This window comes from Paramisgurnus dabryanus, chromosome 3, assembly GCF_030506205.2.
Source record: "Paramisgurnus dabryanus chromosome 3, PD_genome_1.1, whole genome shotgun sequence".
NCBI lineage: Eukaryota > Metazoa > Chordata > Actinopteri > Cypriniformes > Cobitidae > Paramisgurnus > Paramisgurnus dabryanus.
The window spans coordinates 11,721,632-11,746,301 of NC_133339.1; the positions used below are offsets into that span (position 1 = coordinate 11,721,632).

Genomic DNA, 24,670 nt, shown 5'->3' on the forward strand with positions numbered 1-24,670 from the left:
TATTGATATCCTATATAATCAATGTAATCTCATTAAATAATTTGCAAATATGCAAGACAGGGACGTTGCTCAGGTTGCCCGGGCAACTGCCCATATGCCCTTCTGGACTCAAGTTGCCCTTCCGAGGTGGAAAAAATTAATTAATAAAATAAATAAATGAAAATTTTACTTCGTTACACTATGTGGCGTTCCTTCGTTACTGTATTTTAATTAATTCCAAAACGTGTATTTTATATCTAAATTGCTGTCTCGTGTTTCTGGGGCATTCGCAAATTAATGACTCATTTGAGTCGATTCCTTACAAACTATTGCGAATAAATGAGTCTTTTGAGTCGATTCTTTACAAAGCAAATGGGCCAAAGGTTTTGAATTTGTTCGCGAATCAGTTTGAATGAATTGTTCAGATTGCTGCATAAACTGAATCGTCTGATGCTGTTTCACTCGTAGCATGTAGAAACACGCAGAATATAGTGTTGGGTGACGTTGATATGAATTTACCAATCTTTTAACTAAAAGCAAAACTTTACACAATGTGTACCTGCCATTATATACCCACAACCTGCTCAACAGTTAAACGCGCGCAACCTCCAGAAACAGTGTAGCACAGATTGAAGAAAATCCATCGATGATTCACGTCTGATTTGCTGTATACTGTAGACTACTGTATGATGTAAGTGCTTCTCACACGTGAAATGAGATTCACAACATAACAAAACTGTCGATGTCCTCAGATCATCTTAGGAGATTTTTTAACTTAGTGAATGCAAAACTCTCTTCAGTTTACTTGTCTGATATTTCAGCTATAAGCTACATCAACATTGAGACTATAGAGTAAATTTGTTTATTTGAAATACGTTGCAGTTTTACACATACATACTGTATAAGTGCCCTTCATAAGTATTGGGAAAATACAGGCAAAAATAGACAATATTTCAACTCAATGTAACAACACATTTGTATTGTAATACTCCTATCTAATGTGGGCATGTTGAGACCATTGGCTCAGAAGTGTTGAAGTGATGAGCTGTGTCCTGATGCATTAATTGTTCACACATGAAAAGCATTAAATGTGTAGGATCAGTTTGATTCACTTCTTCAGAGTCTTGCATTTGGGTACAACACACATAAGTTAAAAGTTAATGCTGTTGTTCTTTGTTGTTAAAGCATGTTTGTGTTGAAACATAAACAAATGTTAATAAAATGTGACATTCTGTACTTCTGACATACTGATATTCATATTAAAAATGTATGGTCTCCACAGCAAACAGAAAAATCTTGTCTTTACAGTTCTGATACTTATGGAGGGCACTGTGTTTGTGTGTGTGTGTGCGTGCGTGCGTGTTTATTTTTTATGAGTATAGTAAATCGCTACTTATTTTCATTGCATACTTTTTTACTTTCACTCAAGTAAATTTTAAAATCTTTTACTTCTACTTGAGTATTTATTTCTTTAGTTACTTGTATTTTTACTTAAGTAAAGTTTTTGGCTACTCTTTCCACCTCTGTTAAAATCTTCATAAATCCAGGCTGAGTTTGCTGCGTTTAGCCTAAATAATCAGACAGATTATCACTACTATTTTAAACATGTCTGCGGATAGTTAGTTTCTCACATTTCGTTTTAGCAAGAAGAATGAATGATTGAAGTAATGCATCACATTAATTATTTTATTCAGAATGGTTAAAGGAACAGTTCAGCAAAAAAAATATATTATGATTTACTCACCCCTAAGCCATCTGAGATGCATATGTCCATCATTTTTCAGACAAACACATTTTCAGTTATTAAATTTGGAGAAACCTATCAGTGACTTGATAGGATATTGATAGGTATATTGATGTAGGGATTTTCATGACTCAAGTCATGTTTTTCTGTGTTATTATGGGGGGGGGGCTTTTTTTAAGGTCAGAGCAACTGCCTCTCAAAATTCCTGTGCACGTCCCTGCTTAACGGTAGCTGCCTGCATAATCATGCACATCGCGTCTCATTTGGGCTGAGCTTTAGCACTTCTTACAAGCGCGAATGCAGCCTATACATGAGTAAAGACAAAAGCAATCATAAAGCGAAGTAGGTTAGAGAGGCGGGACTTAAGAAAGTTGAGTCAATCATATTAGTGATGTGAGTTGTGGAGGCGGACTCATCTGTTAACCATTTGTGTACTACAAATAGCGCTATTTTTAGTGCTTTTATATTATTTTTCAAAAATAACAAGCACCCCAGAAAAAAGGCACTTTCTCTCCAGGAATAAAAAGGGCAGGTGCTCAAGCCCCCTTTGATGTCTATGTGGGCACGTGCCTGGAGTTTAACATAACAAAAGGAGTATAAAATAACAAACCACATGTTTATATTGCTCCGAAGAATTACATATAAAATTAGGTGTATTATTTGCTTATAAAGGTTTGATAATTTGCATCTTACACAACATATTATAAACCATATTATTTGACGCGTGTGTAGCATAATGCACATAGGTTCACATGACACATTTTAAACACATATTTTAAATTTGCTCCCCTCACAAGAGAAGCCACCTGTCACAACTGCTCAAAGATGCATTTTAAATGATAAAATAATTGGCTACACGGAGACTTTAACAATTTACAAAAATATGTATTTTCTATACAGCACATAATCTTATGTCCTGTTACAAATCCAAAATTTAATATATAAAAAAAACGTTGTGATGTTTTTTCTAGATATGGAAATTCCCAATTTGACAGCTGCATTATTTGGAAACTCTACATCAGTTCAGTTTGGTCATGACAACATTCTACTCGGAGAAGAACCACCTCCTTCTATAGATGCTGAAATGTCCAGGATTGATCCTGTACACATAAAGATATCAGAACGTAAGGTCTCAGTCATCAACATGATTGACCTTCATGAGACTGAACTTCAGCTGGACTCTGTGGATCATCTCATCGCTCAACCAATGCAAGACAATCAAATCTGTGCCTTCATCTTTGTTGTGCGAGTGGGTCAGTTAACAGATGCTGATAAGATGTGTCTTGAATGGCTACAGTCAGTGTTTGGTGATGGTGTTCTTCAGTTTGTGATGATTCTCTTCACTTATGAAAGAAAAGAAGAGTCTGACACTATAATAGATGATCTGAAGAAAAACACTGTTCTGGAGGAGCTGCTGAAGAAATGTAGAGGAAGATATCACACCTGCAGCAAAACCATGAACAACCAATCAGAGATGAGAGAACTGATGAAGAAGATTGACGATCTGTTTAACGAGAATCAAAATAAATACTACACTGAAGAGATGTACAACACACAGTTAAGAGAGAGAAAAGAACAGAAAAAAAGTGAGTGTCAGAGATTTGGTTAGATTTGATTCTCTAATGTTTCACATATTTTTTGATAAATGAACCTATCTCTGACTTTTGTAATAACATTTTGATTCAGTATTCACTGACACCATAAAAAACCTGTAGTGGTACATGACATGTACGCTTTCAAAATCCAAAATGCTGAATATGTCTCTGCCTGTATGTAATATAAACAATTTATTTTTTTGTTAGAAAACAATCCCACAATTAATAAAGACAGAATGGCACACACCATAGAAACTCAAGAAAAACACAGGGTAAGTGCTTAAAACACACATTTCACATATACTGTGTTAATTATACCAATTAATATCCTTTATTTTCATTTACCATACTGTAATCTTTATGATAAAAGTGATTACAGGGCTTAAATTAGTGCTTGCGTAAATATAACTGAATCACTGGGTTTTTTATTAAACTGCATTTCTGAAACTGTATAGCCATCAAGTGGCCATATTGGTATTTGCCAACCTCCAGCGCATGACAGTCACTTGGGTGGATCCAATACAAAACCTTTTAGATATTTTCTAAATATCGCTAAAAAGCTAAATTAACCAATGGTTGTAGTATTTGTAAAAAAAGTCATTCAATAAATAATTGTTTTTTTTGTACGCCAGGTGACCTGTAGCATGCAACAAAAGAACATTTCCATTTGCAGTTTTGCAAAATATTCAATTTTCGAATTGCCTAAAACCACCTAAAAACGTATTATGATATATGGGAGTTTTTGATCAATTGATGGGTTTCCATTGGGCATATTTGCAGTTCATGATTTTAAAGGGACAAAAGGCAGCATTTTAATGCTAATAAATCATCTTCGTTAGTCGGTATATGGTTAAATGACTCATTACAGGACGGATGAAGACTCTCTCGCCTGCCCCTACCGCCTGTAGGAAGAATACCCCACTTGCAAGTTCGCTGTATCCGACCTGCCATCCTTCAGTCTTGCAAAGTCTCAAACAACACAGAGGCAGGCGAACAAAACACGGCGAGCGATTGTTGCAAACGGCAGAGCCGGGGAAGAAGCAGCAAAAACCCTTGACGGAACATTCCAAGAAAAGAAAAAGAGCTTCAGACTTAATATATATATTAGGGTGACCATACGTGCCATTCTTCCCGGACGCGTCCTGGCCAGGATTTCGGGTGCGTCTTCCGGAAATCATATTTATCGACCGCATACGTTATAGAGGATTATAGATAGACGGACAGACAGATAGATGTAGAAGGACAGTATTTGTCTAAAGTTATATTAGTAAGGTCTATAAGTTCATCTGGTCAAATGACATTTTTCCTTTGCTTGTCTAATATATATATATATATATATATATATATATATATATATATATATATATATATATATATATATATATATATATATATATATATATATATATATATATATATATATATATATATATATATATATATATATATATATATATATATATATATTTATAATTAAAAAAACAAAACACAAAAGCAGTAGTTTGTCTCGTTCATATCGGTCGTTCATGGTAAAAATACTATTATCCAACACAATAAAAAAGCAGTAAATATTACTTACCTAACTAAGATAGACATAACTAGATTGGAAATAGCTGGTTCCTCTGCTCAGATGTGTTGACAGCCGATAAGCTGAGTTGCAGGGGGGAGGGACAACAGTTCGTTTTTACGACAGTGTGTTTGCATTTACTCCCAAACACTAGGGGGAGCACGTAGAGAAATAATACTCAGACTTGCCTGGCTGGTGTCCCTTTAATTTGCACAATTTATAGGAAAATATAAACAAAAAAATCTACTTTGACCTCAAATCAATATTCAGTTTGCTTGGGAATCAGGGTATCTTCTGTCCATTCCATATCCTTTTTCAAATAAAAAAAAAGAAAATGAAAAAACAATTGCATTTTCATTTATCATTGGCACTCATAAAATGAAAAAAATTAAAGGCTGCTTTAAAAAAAGGTCCGTGTACTTTTTCATTCATTCATTATTCTCCAATGATTAAAACATTTATAATACTGTATAAATTTGAAAAACTAAATAAAAAAGACATCATACACAGACTGTAGAGCAGGGTTCCCCAAATCTTACCCTGGAGGGTCGTAGCACTGCAGAGTTCAGAAAAACAATTTGAATCTGGCGTTATATTACAAATATTTGAATAATTGGATTATATGGGAGAACACAGGTCACACAGGCAAAACAAACAGGCTTGACTTACAAAGTAATAATCAGCAGTGAGTGAAGTGGCTTTATACAAAACAAACAGGAAGTGGGAAGTGAAGTGTGACATGGCATGGTATCAAAATAAAAGTCGGAACAGAACAGGGTGTCAAAATAAAAGTCCTAATAACAAAAACAAACAGAACGCAAGATAACACAGAACAAAACTTTACAGCTGTCTGTTTCAGAGCTGTAAATAACCCATAAAACTCTCCAATAAAGTACATCCAATGACCATTTTTGTCCTCAAATGCGTATAATCCGTGAAATATAGATATATTGTCCATTGTTTACATCAGATTTCACATGCACTTCTTGTAATAGATTATAATATACATTCTGAGGACTATTTTCGTCGTAACACTTGTATATGAGATTACACTCGCATTCAAAACCAGCGGTCAAACGTTGTTTCTAAAAGTAGGCGGGAGTATAATACATAATACCCAAACAGCGCCGTCAAATATCGTGACGTCATCTGACTCCCTCGTTCCTCCAATGACTTCATGGAAAATATTGATAGACAGAACGTGTAGCCAATTAGATAACAAATCCAACATTCTGTGGAAACGGCATTTTATACGCTTACATAAGGATAAACAATAATAAGAACGAACGTGTATGCATGTGAACAAAAGACTTTTATTTTGGGGCTGACTGGCACTTAGAAAAGGCACTAGTCTTACAAAAACTCTTGCAAGAACCTCATTTTTGGGCCTATTGACTTCAAACGTGAAATATAACTTCTTTAGACTTGTGGCATTGGCATCATTGCATTTCTAGGTCACACATATATTTATTATTAAGTTTTTAGTATTAAAAAATTATTACAATGTACTTCAGACTCTCTAACGTTTTTAATTTTTATCTTAAAATAATTTTGCTAAATTATGCTTATACTCTAAATGGTTTAGTAAAAACAGCCCTTTTAGTGAAAGTAGGTCTTTTCATGGTTTGGGCCAGAGTGGGGGTGCTTTTCAAGAGGTTAAAATACATCAGTGCCCCTTGTTTTGCCTCAAAAGTAATGTTTTTCGTAAGGCATGTTTGTTAAATCAAGTTATATTTCCTAATTAAACTAAGGCCTAATCCTTGTTTAAGATAATCCGTGTCCGGGAAACCACCCCAATGTGTAGGTTTTGAGGATCTTTTGGTCTACTTTACTTTGTCAGGCAGGTCCTATTTAAGTGATTTCTTGATTGCAAACAGGTGTGGCATTAATCAGGTCTGGGTGTGGCTAGAGAAACTGGGGTGAAAAGCACTTTTTTTTACACAGGGCCATGTGAGTTTGGATTTTGTTTTCCCTTCATAATAAAAACCTTCATTTAAAAACTGATTTGATTGTGAATAAATGTATATTGCGAGTAAAAATATATTGTTTATGTATTCAACAGGGAGAAGGCAATGAAACAGCAACAAACAATCCAGATCAAAACCAACAAGTTACAATTAGAAAAGAAAAACTAGAGCATCTCCTTCAAAAACTTCAACTTAAAGACCAGAACAAACTGAGAGTTGCAGATGTCCTTCAGATAGCTATACATTCATTACAGTCTCATGAGGTTTGTACTGAGAAAGAGCTGGTGAAGAATTATCTACAAAAACTATTGATGATGAACTACAGAGCACGATACATTAAAACTAAAGAGACAAATGAACATCATCACACACAGCAAACAGACAAAGACTCAGTAAATCAAAAAGGTAGTTTTTTCAAAGCTATGTCTTTGTCTAATAAAGGAGTATGTAAACCAGACCCAGTTCACCCGATGGATGTTCAGATGGCTGTGTTTCATTGTGCTGATAGTTTCCTAAAGCAGCTGATGGTCACTAAACTCTCACAGTGTCAGTTTGCTCTTCCTCTTCTTGTTCCTCATCCAGTCAAACAACAGATTGAGTTTCCTCTCTGGACATTCAGACAAATCAACAAGAGCTGGAAGATGAGATATACTAACAATGATATCATCAGTAAAGAAGAGCCAGTCTACAAAGCAGAAACTCCAATGGTGTCGTTCTTCAGGTTTGGTTCTGTGTCTTCATCCAAGTCTCAGCTGATGAACAATCTGATCAATGAGAAACACAACACGTTCTTCCACAGGAACTGTCCAGGCAGCAGCAGAACCAGACTACTGATGGATGGAGTGGTGGAGATCACTTGGTTCTGCCCATCTGGAAAAGACACTGATAAATTTAATAACTGTGTTGCTTTCTGTAATCTTCATGGTGATGCAGGAGTCAATGAGAAACAACTGCAGATTCTGACTGAAATGTCTTCAGTCAATGTCGTTCTTCTAAAACAGCTTGATGAGAATGACAACAACATAAAAAAACTCGAAAAACTCTACAGTGATTCAAAGCCACTTATTTGCCTTTTTTCTGATGATGAATCCGCTCTAATTGATATAAATACAGGAAAATACAAAATAGGTTTGAAAGACAGAAATCAGTCAGATGTATCTGAAGAACTCAGAATAGCTATAAATGATTGTCTCTCATCTTCATCATCAGCTTCCATGTTCAGACTTGAAGATTTGTCCAAACACTCAGATATCAGAGTAGATGAGGAAGATGATGAAGACTGCAGGAGAGGAAGAGAAGCAGCACAGCAAATGACGAGTTTACTGGAGAATAAAAGTCTGACAGAAATCAAAGAATCATTTCTGCCCTGTCAGGGGAAACTCTGGCATCAGTGGTGTCAGAAGAACAAAGAACTTCATCGACCTCAAGGGGAAGACATAGAACAAGAAATAAGCAGAACAAGAACAGAAATGAAGAAAATTCGTGAAGAACAACATGAATCCCTAAAGAGTGAGTTTCTAAAGTTCTTTATTACACAAATTAATTCATCTGATGATAATAGGAAGTTTTTCATTAAATGGCTTAAAATTCATCTGGATGAATTTACCTCTGCTGACCTTTCCACTTTAAATCACAAATATAACAAAATGTGGTTAAAAGCTTTAAAACTGAAAGAGAACAATTGTAAATCTGAAAATGTAAAAACTGAACAAGCAGAACTTGAGAGAATATCTGAAGAACTTCAAGCAGCAAGCTTTGGTTTGGAGCACATCATGAGAGAGATCGGTCAGATCTATGAATCATGTTCATCTGTGAAGAAGAATAAGACAGATCTGCAGTCAAACTTCTCTTCTCTACCGAGTCTTGCAGCAGAGATGATGATCTGTGGATTTCCACTGGAGCTGATGGATGGAGATGCTGCTCATGTTCCTCTGATCTGGATCACTGCTGTTCTAGATGAACTCATACAGAAACTGGGAGACCAGAGAGTCTTTGTGCTGTCAGTTTTAGGACTTCAGAGCTCTGGGAAATCCACCATGCTGAATGCCATGTTTGGACTTCAGTTTGCAGTCAGTGTTGGCCGATGCACCAGAGGAGCTTTCATGCAGCTGATCAAAGTATCAGAGGAGATGAAAAAACTGATGAAGTTTGATTATATTCTAGTTGTTGATACTGAAGGTCTTCGGGCTCTAGAATCTGATGGAAAGTCCACAAGACATCATGACAATGAATTGGCCACATTTGTTGTTGGTCTTGGTAATCTGACATTGATCAACATCTTTGGAGAAAACCCAGCTGAGATGCAGGATATTCTTCAGATTGTTGTTCAGGCCTTTCTGAGGATGAAAGAGGTCAAACTGAATCCCAGCTGTATGTTTGTGCATCAGAACGTTTCAGACGTCACAGCTGGAGATAAAACCATGGAGGGAAGGCGACGACTGCTGAAGACACTTGATGAGATGACAAAACTTGCTGCTAAAGATGAAGTCTGTGATGCTGAATGTTTCAGTGATGTCATTAATTTTGATGTACAGAATGATGTGAAGTATTTTGCTCAGCTGTGGGAGGGAAGCCCACCAATGGCACCACCCAACCCAAACTACTGTGAGAATATTCAAGAACTAAAGAAAACTATTATTTCACAAGCCTCAAAATCAGATGGTATGAGGCTGACACATCTACGTGAACGAATTAATGATCTCTGGGAGGCTTTACTAAATGAAGGATTTGTGTTCAGCTTCAGAAATTCTCTGGAGATTTCAGCATACAGGAGACTGGAGACAGAATACAGCAAGTGGACCTGGACTCTTCGCAGTGCTATGCTGGAAATTGAGAACAAACTACACAACCAAATAGAAAATGAAACAATTCATGAGATTGAGGAAATAGATCTTCAGAGAGACCTGAAGGAGAAAAGTGATGAAGTGAAAAACTTAATGTCAGATTTCTTTAAGAAAGACACAGATGCTAATATACTGATTCAGTGGAAAATATCTTTTAAAATAAAAATCAAAGATGTTCAGGAAAGCATTGTGAGAGAAACAAAGAGGAAATTAAATGAGATTCTCCAGCAGCGAGACCTGAAGAGAAAGATTGATGCTCAGAGAACACAACATGAAAACACTCTCTTAGAAAAGAGTAAAGAACTTGCATTAAAACTCAGAGATAAAGCAAATGATGAAGAAATAATGAAAAAAGCATTTGATTTGTTTTGGGAAGAGTGTTTGAAGAAGATCACCACAGATACTACTCCAATTAAAGACATTAACACTCTGGGGTCGGCTGCGGCGCGGGCGCCGCAAACTCTTTATTTTTCGATCACTCCCCAAAGAGACTTAGATAACTCTGCTGATTTTTGACATACAGATATGATTTATACATCATTTAAAACGTTAAATTGTCTATTTTTTTTCTGTCCACTCCCAATAAAAACAGCATGTTGTGCTTTTCGCAAAATTAAGAAAATAAACATGATGCGCGTTTTGTTCTCTCTCCCTCAGTGAAGTCCTTTCAGAAACACGTCAGAAAAATGAACTGTAACTTAACGAATATTTGTCATATAAACAAAAGATAAATGTCTACATAATGCTTGGAATGTCTGCTTTTGGAAGATGTAAGTGAAATCGAAAACAAATATTGTAATTCGTTGTTAACTGTATTAGAAGAGAGAGATGTACCGTCTTTCTTCTGTTGCTTCATTATCTATAATGAGCCACGCCCCGCTCCATTGAAGAAAAGAGCAGAGATCATCCATATTCATTAGTCAACCCCACAGTCAATGGACATTCCATTCCGTCTCTGCAGCCAGCCATTCACTGCTGTGTTGAGTTTTAATCCGAGTGCTGGAAACATGACATCTACTTGTTTACTCGTGACTGTAACTAAAGTTATCTCCAGACGCGAGTGTGACTCGATCGACGTCCAAACGCACACACAAACACACAATACCTCATATTTGAAGCGCTTTGTGGTATCATTATAAAAGATGCGATTGCACACATCACATACTCGCGCCTAAATCTCCAGACAGACGCGAGTGTGTGTGCTTCGTCAGTGTGACGGGATCGATGTCCGACATATAAATCCTTATTTACTTGCGGATGTGTGTCAGTTTCTCCAGACGCGAGTGTTTTTTTTTGTCTTCCGTCAAACAGCTGAGGCGACGGGAACGCACATAACGTTACACAAACACGCGAGTCAGGAAACTCGACGCGCTTTTTGGTATTCTTATAAAATACGCGATTGCAAACAGTACAATCCTTATTTAGTTGCGTCATATCTCCGCACAGCAAGTTTATTAAACACAGGATCACTCGCATGTGCACACATTCACTGCTTTTTATGATCAACACGTGAGGTAATGGCGGCGGCTGTAAACAAACATTGATAAGTTTATCACGCGTGTCCCTGGTTGTGTTTCTACTATAATGATTACAAAAACACAAATAGGAGTCCAGACAACGATAGGCAGTTGTTCTTTTGAGCTTTTTACTGCACAAAAGTAAACCTCTCGCTGGCCAACCAAACACTAACCCTGTGTTGAAGTGTGTTCATTTTACGATGGCCAAACAGTATCTTTACCATGATTAGGCTACCATGGATTTTAAAAGGTAACTTATACTTGTGAAATGAATAGAAAATATTTAAATATATATATATATATATATATATATAATGTGTGTGTGTGTGTGTGTGTGTGTATTTACATTATATTGAAAAGTAAACCTTATCATGGTTTTACTACAGAGGTAGTTACATTCCTGTTGAACATCCCCACAAGGCTCATTATTCAATTCTTTTGTCTCTCAGCTGTCAATCACTGATTATTCAGGAGCTTTCCCGCCTCCATGCATACAGCCTCTCTCAAGCAAAAGTGTCTTAGAAATTGTAAATCAATATCTTGCTTTATGTGATTGAGTAGGCCATATGATTTTCACATCATTTTGAAGAAAAAACTCTAGACTACTAGATCCAGTTTGGAAAGTCTTGGGAAACATGTTAAGAACGAGTTTTGTGGAGTTATATCAGTGACTTAAAAATTTTGCTTTTTCAAAAACCACGCATAAACATTTTTCTCTCAAAAATACAAACATGTACATACATGTTGATTATATGATATTGTAGCCCAGTTTGTGATGAACACAGTGTTATGAGACTTTTGCCATTAATATGTTTTTAAGCAACTGAAAAAAGCACAAATGTCAGTGCATGTCAAAACTTCCCCAGGGCCCTAAAAACCCCTTAGACCCCAGAGGGTTAATATACTGAGAGATGTGAGAAAGATCCTCACTGATATCTATGAAAGTGTCCCTGTAGACCAATGGAAGGAGAACAGAAACATTCTCACCACACAGAATTATTCAGGTTATGTATACATAAAGAAATCCTATTCCTTTGTTAAAAAAAAATACAAACAAATTTCAGGTGGTTCTCTTTCTGAAAAAACTGAAAGAAAAATAAGAGCCTTAGTCAATGACATTACACAGCAGATAGACAGAATGATTAATTCCTTTAATATTTCAAAGTTGGGCTACAACATAAACTGCATTCAGAAACTCACAGATCACATCAAGACACAAATAACAGAATATGAGGAAGAGTCTGAGAAATATGCGTTCAAGAAAGAATTCTCAGTGGATTTGGTATTTTCTATATTTAATAGAGCAGAAAAGACATTCAATGATCATCACAGAATGTTCAGAGAAGCCAATGATCCTGTTTTCTATTTTGAGAAAAAGAAAGGAGAATACTATAGTATTTTCCAGAAACACTGTGAAGGAGCAACATCAATTGTTATTTTTGCTAAGATCATCTGTCAAAAACTGAAGAGAGCCATGGAACAGAGTGTCTATAAACAGACTGCCAGAGATTTAACAGAAGAAATCAGATCAAACTGTCCATCACTGAATGGAAACAGATCAAATCTGGAGAAACATTTCCTAAAAAAACTGGCAGAAGAGGAGAAGTTTAACAAATGCATGTACTATATTCTGTTTCCCAAAGAACAATTGAAGTATTTTATCAGAGATGAAGTCCATCAGTACATCAGTGATCAGTTCAGTATCAGTGTTCAACCCAAGATGAATCAGAACATTGAGGTCCTGAAGAGGAAGATCCTGACAGCAGCTCATGAATCTACTGAATATGTTCAAGTGAAGAGTGGAGATGTTGATTTGTGGTTGAAGTTTTTCACACAGAAGCTCTCAGATGTTCTGATATTCTCTGTGAAGGACTTCAGTGGAGTCAAACATGATGATGTTAATGATTTCAAACTCTTAGAAGATGTGATAAAAACAGAACTTCCATCTATAATATCTGTCATCAGTAAAGAGTTCAACACGAATACATTTGATATAAAACTGGATCTCAACCACAGACCAGATGAGATTCTGATTGATCATTTCTGTCGGTGCTGTTGGGTTCAGTGTCCGTTTTGTGCAGCCACCTGCACCAACACAATAGAGAATCATGATGGAGATCACAGTGTCCCTTTCCATCGTGTTATTGGTGTTAATGGCTGGTTTTACAGAAAAACAACAAATCTAAGCATTAACATCTGCACATCATCAGTAAGTAGCAGTCAGTCTTTTATTCTAAAGGAGAAGTCAATCAGATGGAAAAACTACAGGACAGCAGGAGGGGATTATGCAAAGTGGAGCATCACCCCTGACCTCTCTGAGCTGCCTTACTGGAAATGGTTTGTCTGCAGATTCCAGAAAGAGCTGGCAAACCACTACAATAAAACATTTGATTATCCATATGAATGGAAACAAATCACAAGACAAGAAGCTATCAAGAGTTTAGATAAGTATATCTAATTAAATGAAACATTGAGACTTGGAGGTAAATGCCCACTGCTATGACTGGATAACAGTTTTGCTTGACAAACTAGCTTTACCGTAAACAACACTGTAATTGCGCATCAGAATCTTAATTGCTCCAGCGTGGTTAGACACGGACGTTACACACAATCAGGACATGTCAAGCGATCTCTAACAAACCAATAGTGATACATAGTACTAAAATGTTTTACTTACATAAGATTGCTGCACCATTCCTCTGGCTTGTTTACAAATGAATCCTCGGTACAATGAAGCGAACAAACATTAATGTTTTACCCACGTGAGCTTGAACTTCTTTAAAAATAATTTCTACCATGCATTCCTATTATCAGACTCCAAGGGAAGGTTATGCAGCAACTGTGTTCTTCCACAACCAGGCACTGCACAATATTTTGCAGTCTTCAACGACATGTTTGTTGCTTGGACGCTCTTTTCAGTTTGCCTCGTGACACTTCCCTACTGTCATGTGCGAAGCAGTGGCCGGGGCCACAAAAGTAATCATTGCCATTCCCCTGCGAGGCGGTCTTTAACTGCTCAGTTACATCATAGAGCCACTTGGTGTCAAAAACAGTTGATATTTCAGTGACAAGGATGTTTTCAGTTTTGAAACTTACAGGATGTTCATTTAAGGACCTCATATATAACAAAATTCCTTAATTCACCGCACCTTTAGGCATTAAAATACACCACACACAAATACTGATTAAAATAAGATATGTCTCTAGTAGAGAAGTGACATGAAGTGCATCTCAGAAGTGTAAACTCTACAAGAACATCAGTGAAGAGCAGACATTGCAAATCTATGACTGCTTAACACTAATACATCAAGGTTGACTCAAGACATCAAAGGCAACCAACTAGCATTGTGTAGTCTGTGACTGGCTTTGGGATGCAACATCATTCATGTAAAATAATGTTCTGAGATTAGTACAAATCTAAAAAAGAAATTGTGGCATTATGTTGAATACCACTGATAATAATATTGTATGTTTCATTAAAGCCACACTCTTACAAGGCACTTAGAATGGACATAAACATGACCAGGCAATACAGTTGTAGTTAATAGTATAAGTGACACACTTTTAACTTTGTTGTCGTGATGGTGTAAATCTTGTAAACCTGGTAATATTTGCATGTCTGATGGTATATTAACAAGCACTGTTTAGGGGGTTTCTTTAGAAAGTTTGTTGATTTTAGCATGAAATTCTCTAGTTGATGTTTATGCACATATAATAAAAACAATAAAAAATAATTAAAAAGGTGCAAGGTATTTGGTTATTTATAGACAAGTTGTAAGAATTTAAACGTTAAAAAGGAATTGGCAGTCAATGGATGAAACTCGGACGGGGTGTGGCATGATCAAATGAATGGTTTCTTAGTAATGGAGTTATTAAAAGAGGTATTGCTTTAGGTGTGATCCTTACGTGGAGAATGTTTCTATTTTTGTGTTCTTTAGTTTATTGTTAATCATTTATTCACATAATCATTTTATAATCATTAGTTATCCATATAATTGTTTATTTGATTATTTATTATTATCAATTTCATTATTATCATTATATTATTGTTTATTCATTTATATTGTCTTTTCATTTATTAATTCATTATATTTCTATATTTCATAAGTCTAATAGATTTCATTGTTGTTCAGTCTTATATTTGTGAAGTCTCATGAGCTGTCCTGTCTATGTAAACAGAGATAGATAAAGAGAACATTTAAGAAGCTCAAGGTTTGTGGGATGTTGCTTTTAAGCAGTTTTGGTATAACAGTGCATGTTGAATTCATGCTGGTTAGACGAGGTTTGAACATTGAGACATATGCGACTGAGACTGTCCATCAATAAAAACTCAGTTCCAATTTTATCATCGTAAACTTTGTCTCATGTCCTGCTTGTGTTCTTCTCTAGCTTTGATCGATCAACATCTTAACTCAGAAGACTGTTAAATGAGTAAATTTATATTTGGCGTTCGGGGCTGGATCATAAATATTTTGTCTGGTGTGGAGACGTGATCTAACAGGTGATATAATAAGAATTCTTGCATGTATCTCTTAATTCAACTCTCTTTTACTTTGTGTGCATATGTGATTGACTTTGAACTTTGCATTAAAAAGTTGTTGTGCCTTTTACCAAATAAACATATTGAATTTAATTGAACCAAAACATTTTTGTCCTCCTGAGTTTACATGCATCAAATAGGCACTGCCTTGTTTTGCTCTGTTACACAGTTGATTACAATATTGTGATTTTATCCAACACAAGAGTCCGATGTGGCTGTTCCCATAACTCTCCTAACGTTGCTCTAATGTTCACCTAACCTCTTTATTGTTATGCAAATACTCAGACTAAAAATGCAAAATTAAAGTACATAACTACATAAATAACAACCATATTGTGATATGGCTGAATGCAAAAATCTGATGAAAGATCATGTGTTAAACAGTGTTTATTGTTCAAAGAACTGGAGCTTATTTTTAATAAAAAATACCTCAGCATCACATATTGTATTTAGACAACATTGTATTTTATAAAATATATAAATAATGACTTTAACACTTTGCGGTTGACACACCTGCGCGAGCGAATTCATGATCTCTGGGAGGCTTTACTGAACGAACGTTTTGTGTTCAGCTTTAGAAATTCTCTGGAGATTTCAGCATACAGGAGACTGGAGACAGAATACAGCAAGTGGACCTGGACTCTTCGCAGTGCCATGATGAAAATTCAGACCAAATTGCATAATAAAATAGAAAATGAAGCAATTCATGAGATTGACGAAACTGAACTTCAGATGGAACTAAATGAAAAAACTGATGAAGTAAATAAACTAATGTCAGATTTCTTTGACGAAGACCCAGATGCTGATATACTGATTCAGTGGAAAACATCATTTGAATTAAAAATTAAAGATGTTCAAGAAAGCACTGTGAGAGAAACAAAGAGAGAATTAAATGAAATTCTTCAGCAGCGAGACCTGAAGAGAAAGATTGATGCTCAGAGGACACAACATGAAAACACTCTCTTAGAAAAGAGCAAAGAACTTGCATTAAAACTCAAAGACAAAGGAAATGATGAAGAAACTCTGAAGAGAGAGTTTGATTTGTTCTGGGAAGAGTGTGTGAAAAGTATTACAACAGATACTCCTCCAATCAAAGACATTAACATACTTAAAGATGTGAAAATACTCCTCAGTGACGTCTATGAAAGTCTCAATGTAGACCAATAGAAGGACAGTGATATTTTTACTTTGCAGAATTATTCAGGTTATGTACAGGAAAAGAAATCCAGGGGCTTAACAGAATCTGTTAAAAAACAAAGTTCAGGTTCATTTTCTGATAAAACTGAAATCAGAATAACAGCTTTAGTTAAAGCTATGGTCTACGATTTCAAAGATTGTTCATTATTAATAACCTCGTTTAGATGCTGGTTATGGTTCTACAGTAACATCCTAACAATATGAAGAGAAAAAAGAATTAAAAAAAATCCATTCAGTCTATTGGGTGTATGGTAGCAGATAAGTTGACCAATGTAAACTGTCCGGTGGGACAGCTTACATTGGTTAACTGCTCTCATCCAATCCCTGCTCCATTTGAAAATCCACCTCTTGCTCGCGTCTCCACCCCATCGCACACCACCCCGCCCCTCTCCTGCCTGCGACATGAAATTTGTGTCAGTGTATGGTAGCTAGCGAAGCAGCAACATCTCACTAATGGAAAAAAAAAACTAAACGACAGCAGCAAGCAGCCCCTGCTTGTTCCTACAGTAAAGGTTGGAAGAAAAAGGAAGTCTGTTGAAGAAAGAGCAGAGGTTAAAAAAATTTGAAAAACGGCGGACTCTAAGTAGAATCAATATAGGGTCCGCCATTGACCGTTGGAGGAAGCTTCAGGGAGATTTGGGGCTGAAAACCGACGCCGACACAGCAGACTTTTGTTGAACAGGTACGCATTTATTTATACTTTTATTGGGTGAGGTGTTACATAAATATCTTTTTATGAGTCTGACAACATGCTGTCGGTCGGCATCGGAATGTTAGCCGTTTAGCATCGCGTATCACAGGTCAAAGTAATTATATTTACAAAGATTGTGTGAGGTGTAACTTATATATTATTATCAATCTGACTACATGCTGATGCTGCCGGTCGGCATCGGAATGTTAGCCGTTTAGCATCGCGTATCACGGGTCAAAATAATTATGTTTACAAAGATTGTGTGAGGTGTTACATAAATATAGTATTATCAATCTGACAACATGCCCATGCTGCCGGTCGGCATTGGAATGTTAGCCGTTTAGCATCGCGTATCACGGGTCAAAATAATTATATTTATAAAGTCATTTCTTGAAGCTCAGGAGGGGAAACGCATGCCCAACGTTGTTGTGAAAGTAAATAACGTCAATTACAATCATAATTGTAATTTTTCATTCCTTCAAGGCTTTATGTGTTTACTGCTCGGTAAATCTCTGTTCTGATGTTTACTACCAGCAGTGATCACAGCTTGAATGAGTGACGTTGTTCAGGTGGTTTCCCGGGGGGAGGGATCAGGTAGCACAGAGGGGCGGGATGAGTTTTTTAAAACTTACTAACCGTCTCAGGCTTTCTCTACCGAATTTCAACATCGTAGACTACAGCTTTAAGACTACAGCATTGTTCAGCAAACAGACATAATGATTCAGTCATATAATATTTCAAAGATGGGCTACAACAATAGCTGCATTAAACAGCTAATAGATTACATCAAGGCAAAAATTCAAGAAAATGAGGAAGGTCTGTGACATGTGTGTTCAAAAAGGAATTCTTCATTGATTTGGTATTTTCTATATTTAAGAAAACAGAAAAGACATTAAATGATCAACACAGAATGTTCAGAGAAGTCAATGATCCTGTTCTCTATCTGAAGAAGAAGAGGAATGAATACTATAGTATTTTCAAGAAATACTGTGATGGAGCAACATCAGCTGCTATTTTTGGTGAAATCATCTGTCAGAAACTGAAGAGACCCATTGAACAGAGTCTCTATAAACAGACTGCCAGAGATTTAGCAGATGAAATCAGATCAAACTGTCCATCACTGAATGGAAACAGATCAAATCTGGAGAAACACATCCTGAAGAGTCTGGCAGAAGAGGGGAAGTTTTATGCGTTCAATGACTACATTCAGTATCCCAAAGATCACTTCAAGAGTTTCATCACAGATGAAGTCAATCAGTACATCAGAGATCAGTTCATTATCAGTGTTCAACCCAAGATGAATAAGAACATTGAAGACCTGCAGAAGAAGATCCTGACAGCAGCTCATGAATCTACTGAAGATGTTGAAGTGAAGAGTGGAGATGTTGATTTGTGGTTGAAGTTTTTCACACAGATGCTCTCAGATGTTCTGATATTCTCTGTAAAGGACCTCAGTGGAGTCAAACATGATAATGTTTTTTTCAAACTCTTAGAAGATGTGATAATAACTGAACTTCCATTTATAATGTCTGACATCAGCAGAGAGTTCAGCACAGATACATTTAATGTAAAACTGGATGCCAACAACAGACCAGATGAGATTCTGATTGGTCACTTATGTCAGTGCTGTTGGGTTCAGTGTCCATTCTGTAGAGCCATCTGCACCAACACAATAGAAGACCATGATGAAGATTACAGTGTTCCTTTCCATAGAGTGAATGGAATAAATGGGATAAAGTACAAGGGCACAACAAACCTGTCTGTTGAAATATGCAAAACACAAGTATCAAGCAACATGACATATTTTTATCCAGATTCCACAGACAGGAGAGTCTTCTGGAGAGTATATAGATCAGCAGGAGAACGTTTTGAAAAGTGGAGCATCACCCCTGACCTCGCTGAGCTGCCTTACTGGAAGTGGTTTGTGTGCAGATTTCAAAAAGATCTTGAAAAGCATTATAAAAAGACATTCCAAAATAGAGGAAAGATTCCAGATGAATGGAGACAAATCACAAGACAGGAAGCTGTTGAAAGTTTAGATAAATACATCTAATTAAAAAGAAAACACATAAATACAGTGGGGAAAATAAGTATTTGACACATCAGCATTTTATCAGTAAGGGGATTTATAAGTGGGCTATTGACACAAAAATTTCCACCAGATGTAGCCATCAAGCCAAATATTGAAATCATACAAAGAAATCAAAACATTTAAGTATACAAGTTGACTCATAATAAATAAAGTTAAATGACACAGGAAATAAAGTATTGAACACACTTTATTTAATACTTTGTAGAAAAGCCTTTGTTGATGATTACAGCTTTAGACACCTCTTGTATGGAGAGACCAGTCGTTTGCATTGCTCAGGAGTGATTCTGGCCCATTCTTCCACACAAATGGTCGGGTTTGGCAGCCCCAAACCATGATGCTTCAACCCCCAAACTTAATTGTTGGTATGGTGTTCTTGGGGTGGTGGTCAGTTCCATTTCTTCTCCAAACATGGTGTGTAGAATGACTGCCAAAAAGTTCAATTTTGCTTTCATCTGACCATACTATATTCTCCCAATAATCCACCGGCTTCTCCAAATGCTCTTTCGCAAACTTTAACCGAGCCTCAACATGCTTTTTGTTCAGCAATGGTGTCTTGTGTGGTGAGTGTGCATGGATGTCATGGCGGTTCAGTGCATTGCTTATAATTTTCTTTGAAACAACAGTACCTGCTGATGTAAGGTCTTCCTGAATTTTGCCCGAATGGTTCTTGGAGAACTCTCCTTATTATTGTTTGGACTCCTCGGACAGGGATCTTACGTGGAGCACCTGATCGTGGCCAGTTTATGGTGAAGTGATGCTCTTTCCATGTCCAGATAATGGCCCCCACAGTGCTCACAGGAACATTCAGCATTCTGGAAATGTGCCTATAACCATTCACATCAAAATGCTTTTAAACAATAAGATTATGAAAATCTTGAGAGAGTTCTTTGCTTTTACTCATCATAAAATCTGTCATGTGTGCCTCCTGGGTAACAAGAAGCCTTTATAGGCCATCAATTAGTACTAAAGCAGCTGATATAAATTAGTACTGATAGGGGGAAGGGTTTCTCTCAATACTGACAGGTTTCACATGAACTCCTGGCTTTCTATGACATTTTGCACCTTGTTCTCATCATTTGTTCAATACTCATTCCGTGTGTCATTTCACTTTATTTATTATGACTCAACTTAAATAATTAAATGTTCTGATTTCTTTGTATGAATTCAAAATTTGGCTTGATGGCTATGTCACGGCCGGGGGCGGACCCGAATATACTAAAGGTCACGCCCCTCTCAACTCTTCCTCCTCGAGGAGTTTCCCAAGACCACCCCAAATGACCAAACAGACGAGTAAACTACGTTTAAAATAAACTTTATTTAAATATTTAAAAGGGAAAAAAAGGGGGAAAGGGGAAAGGGCAAAATAAAACTAATGTGGCTTCTTCTCGCCTCCAGGGCCACTTATGACAAGGATGGGGGACAGGGGCTCCTTCGGGGCTCCAATCCTAAAACCCGTGGCGCACTCCGCTTCTTCCTGGAGGCAGAATCAAACAAAGAATTAGCCAGCTGTACTTTGCTTCGGGTCACTACTTCTCTAACTCTCCGTTTTCTCTCTCTCTCTCTCCTGTGCCTTAGGTACGTTGCTCTTCAGATCCTGGAAGCAGAGAATCGTTAGCGAGACGTTCAGGGAGACAACTCACAGTACTGGGGACTTCGTACACCACAGAGCACTCGCTGGCACCAGGTAGGCAATTACCACAACCACGGGTAGATGGCGCCACACCAAGGTAAGTTACTCACAGCACTGGGGGTCTTCGTTCACACAGAGCATTCGCTGGAACACAGGTAAGTGATTGCTTTTAAGCACAGGTCAATCTCACTACACAGGATAAGTTACTCACAGCACTGGGGATCTTCGTTCACACAGAGCATTCGCTGGAACACAGGTAAGTGATTTCTTTAAGCACAGGTCAATCTCACTACACAGGATAAGTTACTCACAGCACTGGGGATCTTCGTTCACACAGAGCATTCGCTGGAACACAGGTAAGTGATTTCTTTAAGCACAGGTCAATCTCACTACACAGGATAAGTTACTCACAGCACTGGGGATCTTCGTTCACACAGAGCATTCGCTGGAACACAGGTAAGTGATTTCTTTAAGCACAGGTCAATCTCACTACACAGGATAACTTACTCACAGCACTGGGGATCTTCGTTCACACAGAGCATTCGCTGGAACACAGGTAAGTGATTGCTATACACAGGTCAAATATCACTACACAGGATAAATTACTCACAGCACTGGGGATCTTCGTTCACACAGAGCATTCGCTGGGACACAGGTAGGGGATTGCTATAAGCACAGGTCAATATCCCTCCACAAAATAAGTTATTCACAGCACTGGGGATCTTCATTCACCCAGAGCATTCACTGGGACACAGGTAAGTGATTGCTATAAGCACAGGTCAAATATCACTACACAGGATAGGTTACTCACAGCACGGGGGATCTTCACACTCACTCACAGACAGTGGACTTTCGCTACAGCGTTGGTGCACCGTATTCCTTCACCCGTCCACTCAAGCTTTCCGGGCGTCGTAGGGACTGATGGATCCAGTGGCACGGAGCTGAACGCTTCCCAGAACTCCCCCTCCTGTTTCCACGACCGGGGTCACGAGTTGGGGCGAACTTTCGTCGAGGCTCCGCACACCACGAGCTTCTGTTGGACAGGTCAGTACACACAGCTATGATCCTCAATCCGCACGGTGCACTTTATACAATACTCACTCCTATCCACCACTGGGCTTCACCACTGCCTGCTCTTTAGAGGAGTGAAGCTCTCGTTGACACACCCGGGGCCAAAGACTAGGTTTTCTCTCTCTCCGTAGGACTCAGGCCACAACAGATGTCGTCCTCCCGCGACCCGTCCGAGGCTGGGCAGTTTGGTCGCTACAAACACAGCATACACACAGCAAGCATAACGTAAACACCATTAATAAGTGAAACTCACCCACAGCACTCTTGTACACACTTCACGTGATTTTTATTCGACCTAGCCACCTGGCTTCGACTTCCTCGAAAGGATAGTTGGGCGATAGTTAGGCTACCGATGAGAGTAAGATGTATGTTATTCACAGCCCCAGCGTGTTGTTTATCACTCCTCTGGCTCACCCGCGCTTCCTTTTCCCGCAGGGCCACTGCTTTACTAGTAAACGGCGCTTCTTACCAAATATCTCGTCCGTGTTTCCGGTCAACCCGCGGCTCGCCCACGCTTCCCTCTCCAGTGGGGCCAGGGACCTCAAACACAAAAGACACACACCAAGCAACTCCTCGTCCAAGTATTGCACAGAAAAGTACTACAGCTGTTACTCACTCTTTGTTGTCAATAGTTTCCTGTACTTGCAAACTCAATGGCTCTGTATCCGCTCACTCACGAGTGAAATCACCCAGTATTCCTTCGCCCAGTTGACTTTCCTTTTCTCTCTTCCCCAGGGGAACGATCTGACCAGCGTAATCCGTCTGCAAAGCAGCAACACAGCGTACACAAAGTACACAACAAGCACCCCGTTTGATGTCTTCAAAGGTCTTTATATCCTCTACCTCTTCTCCTCATCGGCCTATCAGCAACCGCTGTGTAAATTATCCTCACCTGGGCGAAATCAGGCTTGATTTCGTCTTCAGGGAAATCCCGGAGATTCCGGTGTTCAGAGTAAAACGTCCGGGCGGAACCATCGCCTTCCACGCTTTTGGTTCCGCCCTCACAAACCGTCACCTGTGACAGCTACATCTGATGGAAATTTTGTGTCAATAGCCCAAATCTCCTTACTGATAAAAATGCTGATGTGTCAAATTTATTATTTTTCCAGCTGTAACTCTGTATAAGCTGTATATATATATATATATATATATAATCCAAGAAGCAATTTAAAAAAGGCAAAAAAAGGAAACAGAAAAATATTGAACGTTTTTCAAGAGAAAGAGCACAAGACCTAAGAGAGTGGTGTCCAAACTCGATCCTGGAGGGCCGGTGTCCTGCAGAGTTTATGTCACCAGGTGACGATTTGTGAGGGCGGAACCAAAAGTGTGGAAGACGGGTTCCGCCCGACGATGGTTCCGCCCGGACGACTGACTCCGAACACCGGAATTTCCGGGGTTTCCCCGAACACTAAATCAAGCCCGATTACGCACAGGTGAGGGCGATTAATACAGCGTTTGCTGATAGGTCAACAAGGAGGGAAGGCAGAGTACAAAAAGACCTTTGAAGACATCAAACGGTGTGCTTTGGTGTACTTTGTGTGCGCTGTGTTGCTGCTGTGCAGACTCGTTGTGCTGACCTACATCGATCCGGGCGAAGAGATTATCTGGCGATTTCACTTGTGAGTGGGCTAATACAGAGTCATCGAGTGCATTGATGCAGGATTATGCTGACAACGAAGAGTGAGTAACAGCTGATGTGTGTTTATGAAGTAGTTAGAAGAAGAGCTGCTTGGTGTATATTCTAAGTGTGTTGAAGGTCCCTGGCCCCACTGTAGAGGGAAGCGTGGGCGAGCCACGGATCAACCGGAAGCAAGGGCAGGAAACTCGACTGGGAAACCGTTTGCCGTTTGTCATCTGGCCCTGCGGATCAAAGAAGCGTGGGTGAGCCGAAGAGGTAACCAAGAACATACAGGGGCTGCGTTGATTATAATTGTGTACCAACCCATCTTCTCTGTGGCAAGAACAACGCCCAACCAGCCTCACAAGTGGGTCGAGGCCAGGGGGTCGAGGCCAGGCGGTCAAGTCCGTAAATTCATGTAAAGTGTGTGCAGAGTGCTGTGGGTGAGTTGTGATTATCATTGGTGTTTACACTAAGCTTGCTGTGTATGCTGTGCTTGTAGTGACCAAAACTGCCCTGGCCCCGGATGGGTCGTGAGAAGACAAGAACACGTTGTGGCCCGAGCCCCATGAGAAGAGGAAACTAATCTCCCCCCCCCTGTGTGCTAGCGAGAGCCGCA

General features: G+C 38.4%; 2 protein-coding genes across 2 annotated transcripts; both read left to right on the forward strand.

Moving 5' to 3' along the window:
- The first annotated feature begins 2,610 nt into the window (after nt 1-2,610).
- Nucleotides 2,611-15,914, forward strand: LOC135768914 (interferon-induced very large GTPase 1-like). The gene is made up of 4 exons (XM_065278278.2): nt 2,611-3,280; nt 3,901-3,914; nt 6,952-10,129; nt 12,122-15,914. The coding sequence occupies exons 1-4, from the start codon at nt 2,682-2,684 to the stop codon at nt 13,668-13,670; spliced, it is 5,340 nt and encodes a 1,779-aa protein (XP_065134350.2). The 5' UTR covers nt 2,611-2,681; the 3' UTR covers nt 13,671-15,914.
- A 2,404-nt stretch (nt 15,915-18,318) lies between these two features.
- Nucleotides 18,319-19,706, forward strand: LOC135768900 (interferon-induced very large GTPase 1-like). The gene has a single exon (XM_065278263.1). It carries the CDS (start codon nt 18,551-18,553, stop codon nt 19,691-19,693), a length of 1,143 nt encoding a protein of 380 aa, XP_065134335.1. The 5' UTR covers nt 18,319-18,550; the 3' UTR covers nt 19,694-19,706.
- The last annotated feature ends 4,964 nt before the right edge of the window (nt 19,707-24,670 follow it).

What these genes read in the sequence shown, in the direction of transcription:
- LOC135768900 (XM_065278263.1), top strand. Translation starts at nt 18,551, where the DNA reads ATGTTCAGAGAAGTCAATGATCCTGTTCTCTATCTGAAGAAGAAGAGG.
- LOC135768914 (XM_065278278.2), top strand. Translation starts at nt 2,682, where the DNA reads ATGTTTTTTCTAGATATGGAAATTCCCAATTTGACAGCTGCATTATTT. An exon ending in AAAGACATTAACACTCTGGG is followed by an intron (nt 10,130 to 12,121) that starts GTCGGCTGCGGC and finishes TAATATACTGAG; the next exon opens with AGATGTGAGAAAGATCCTCA.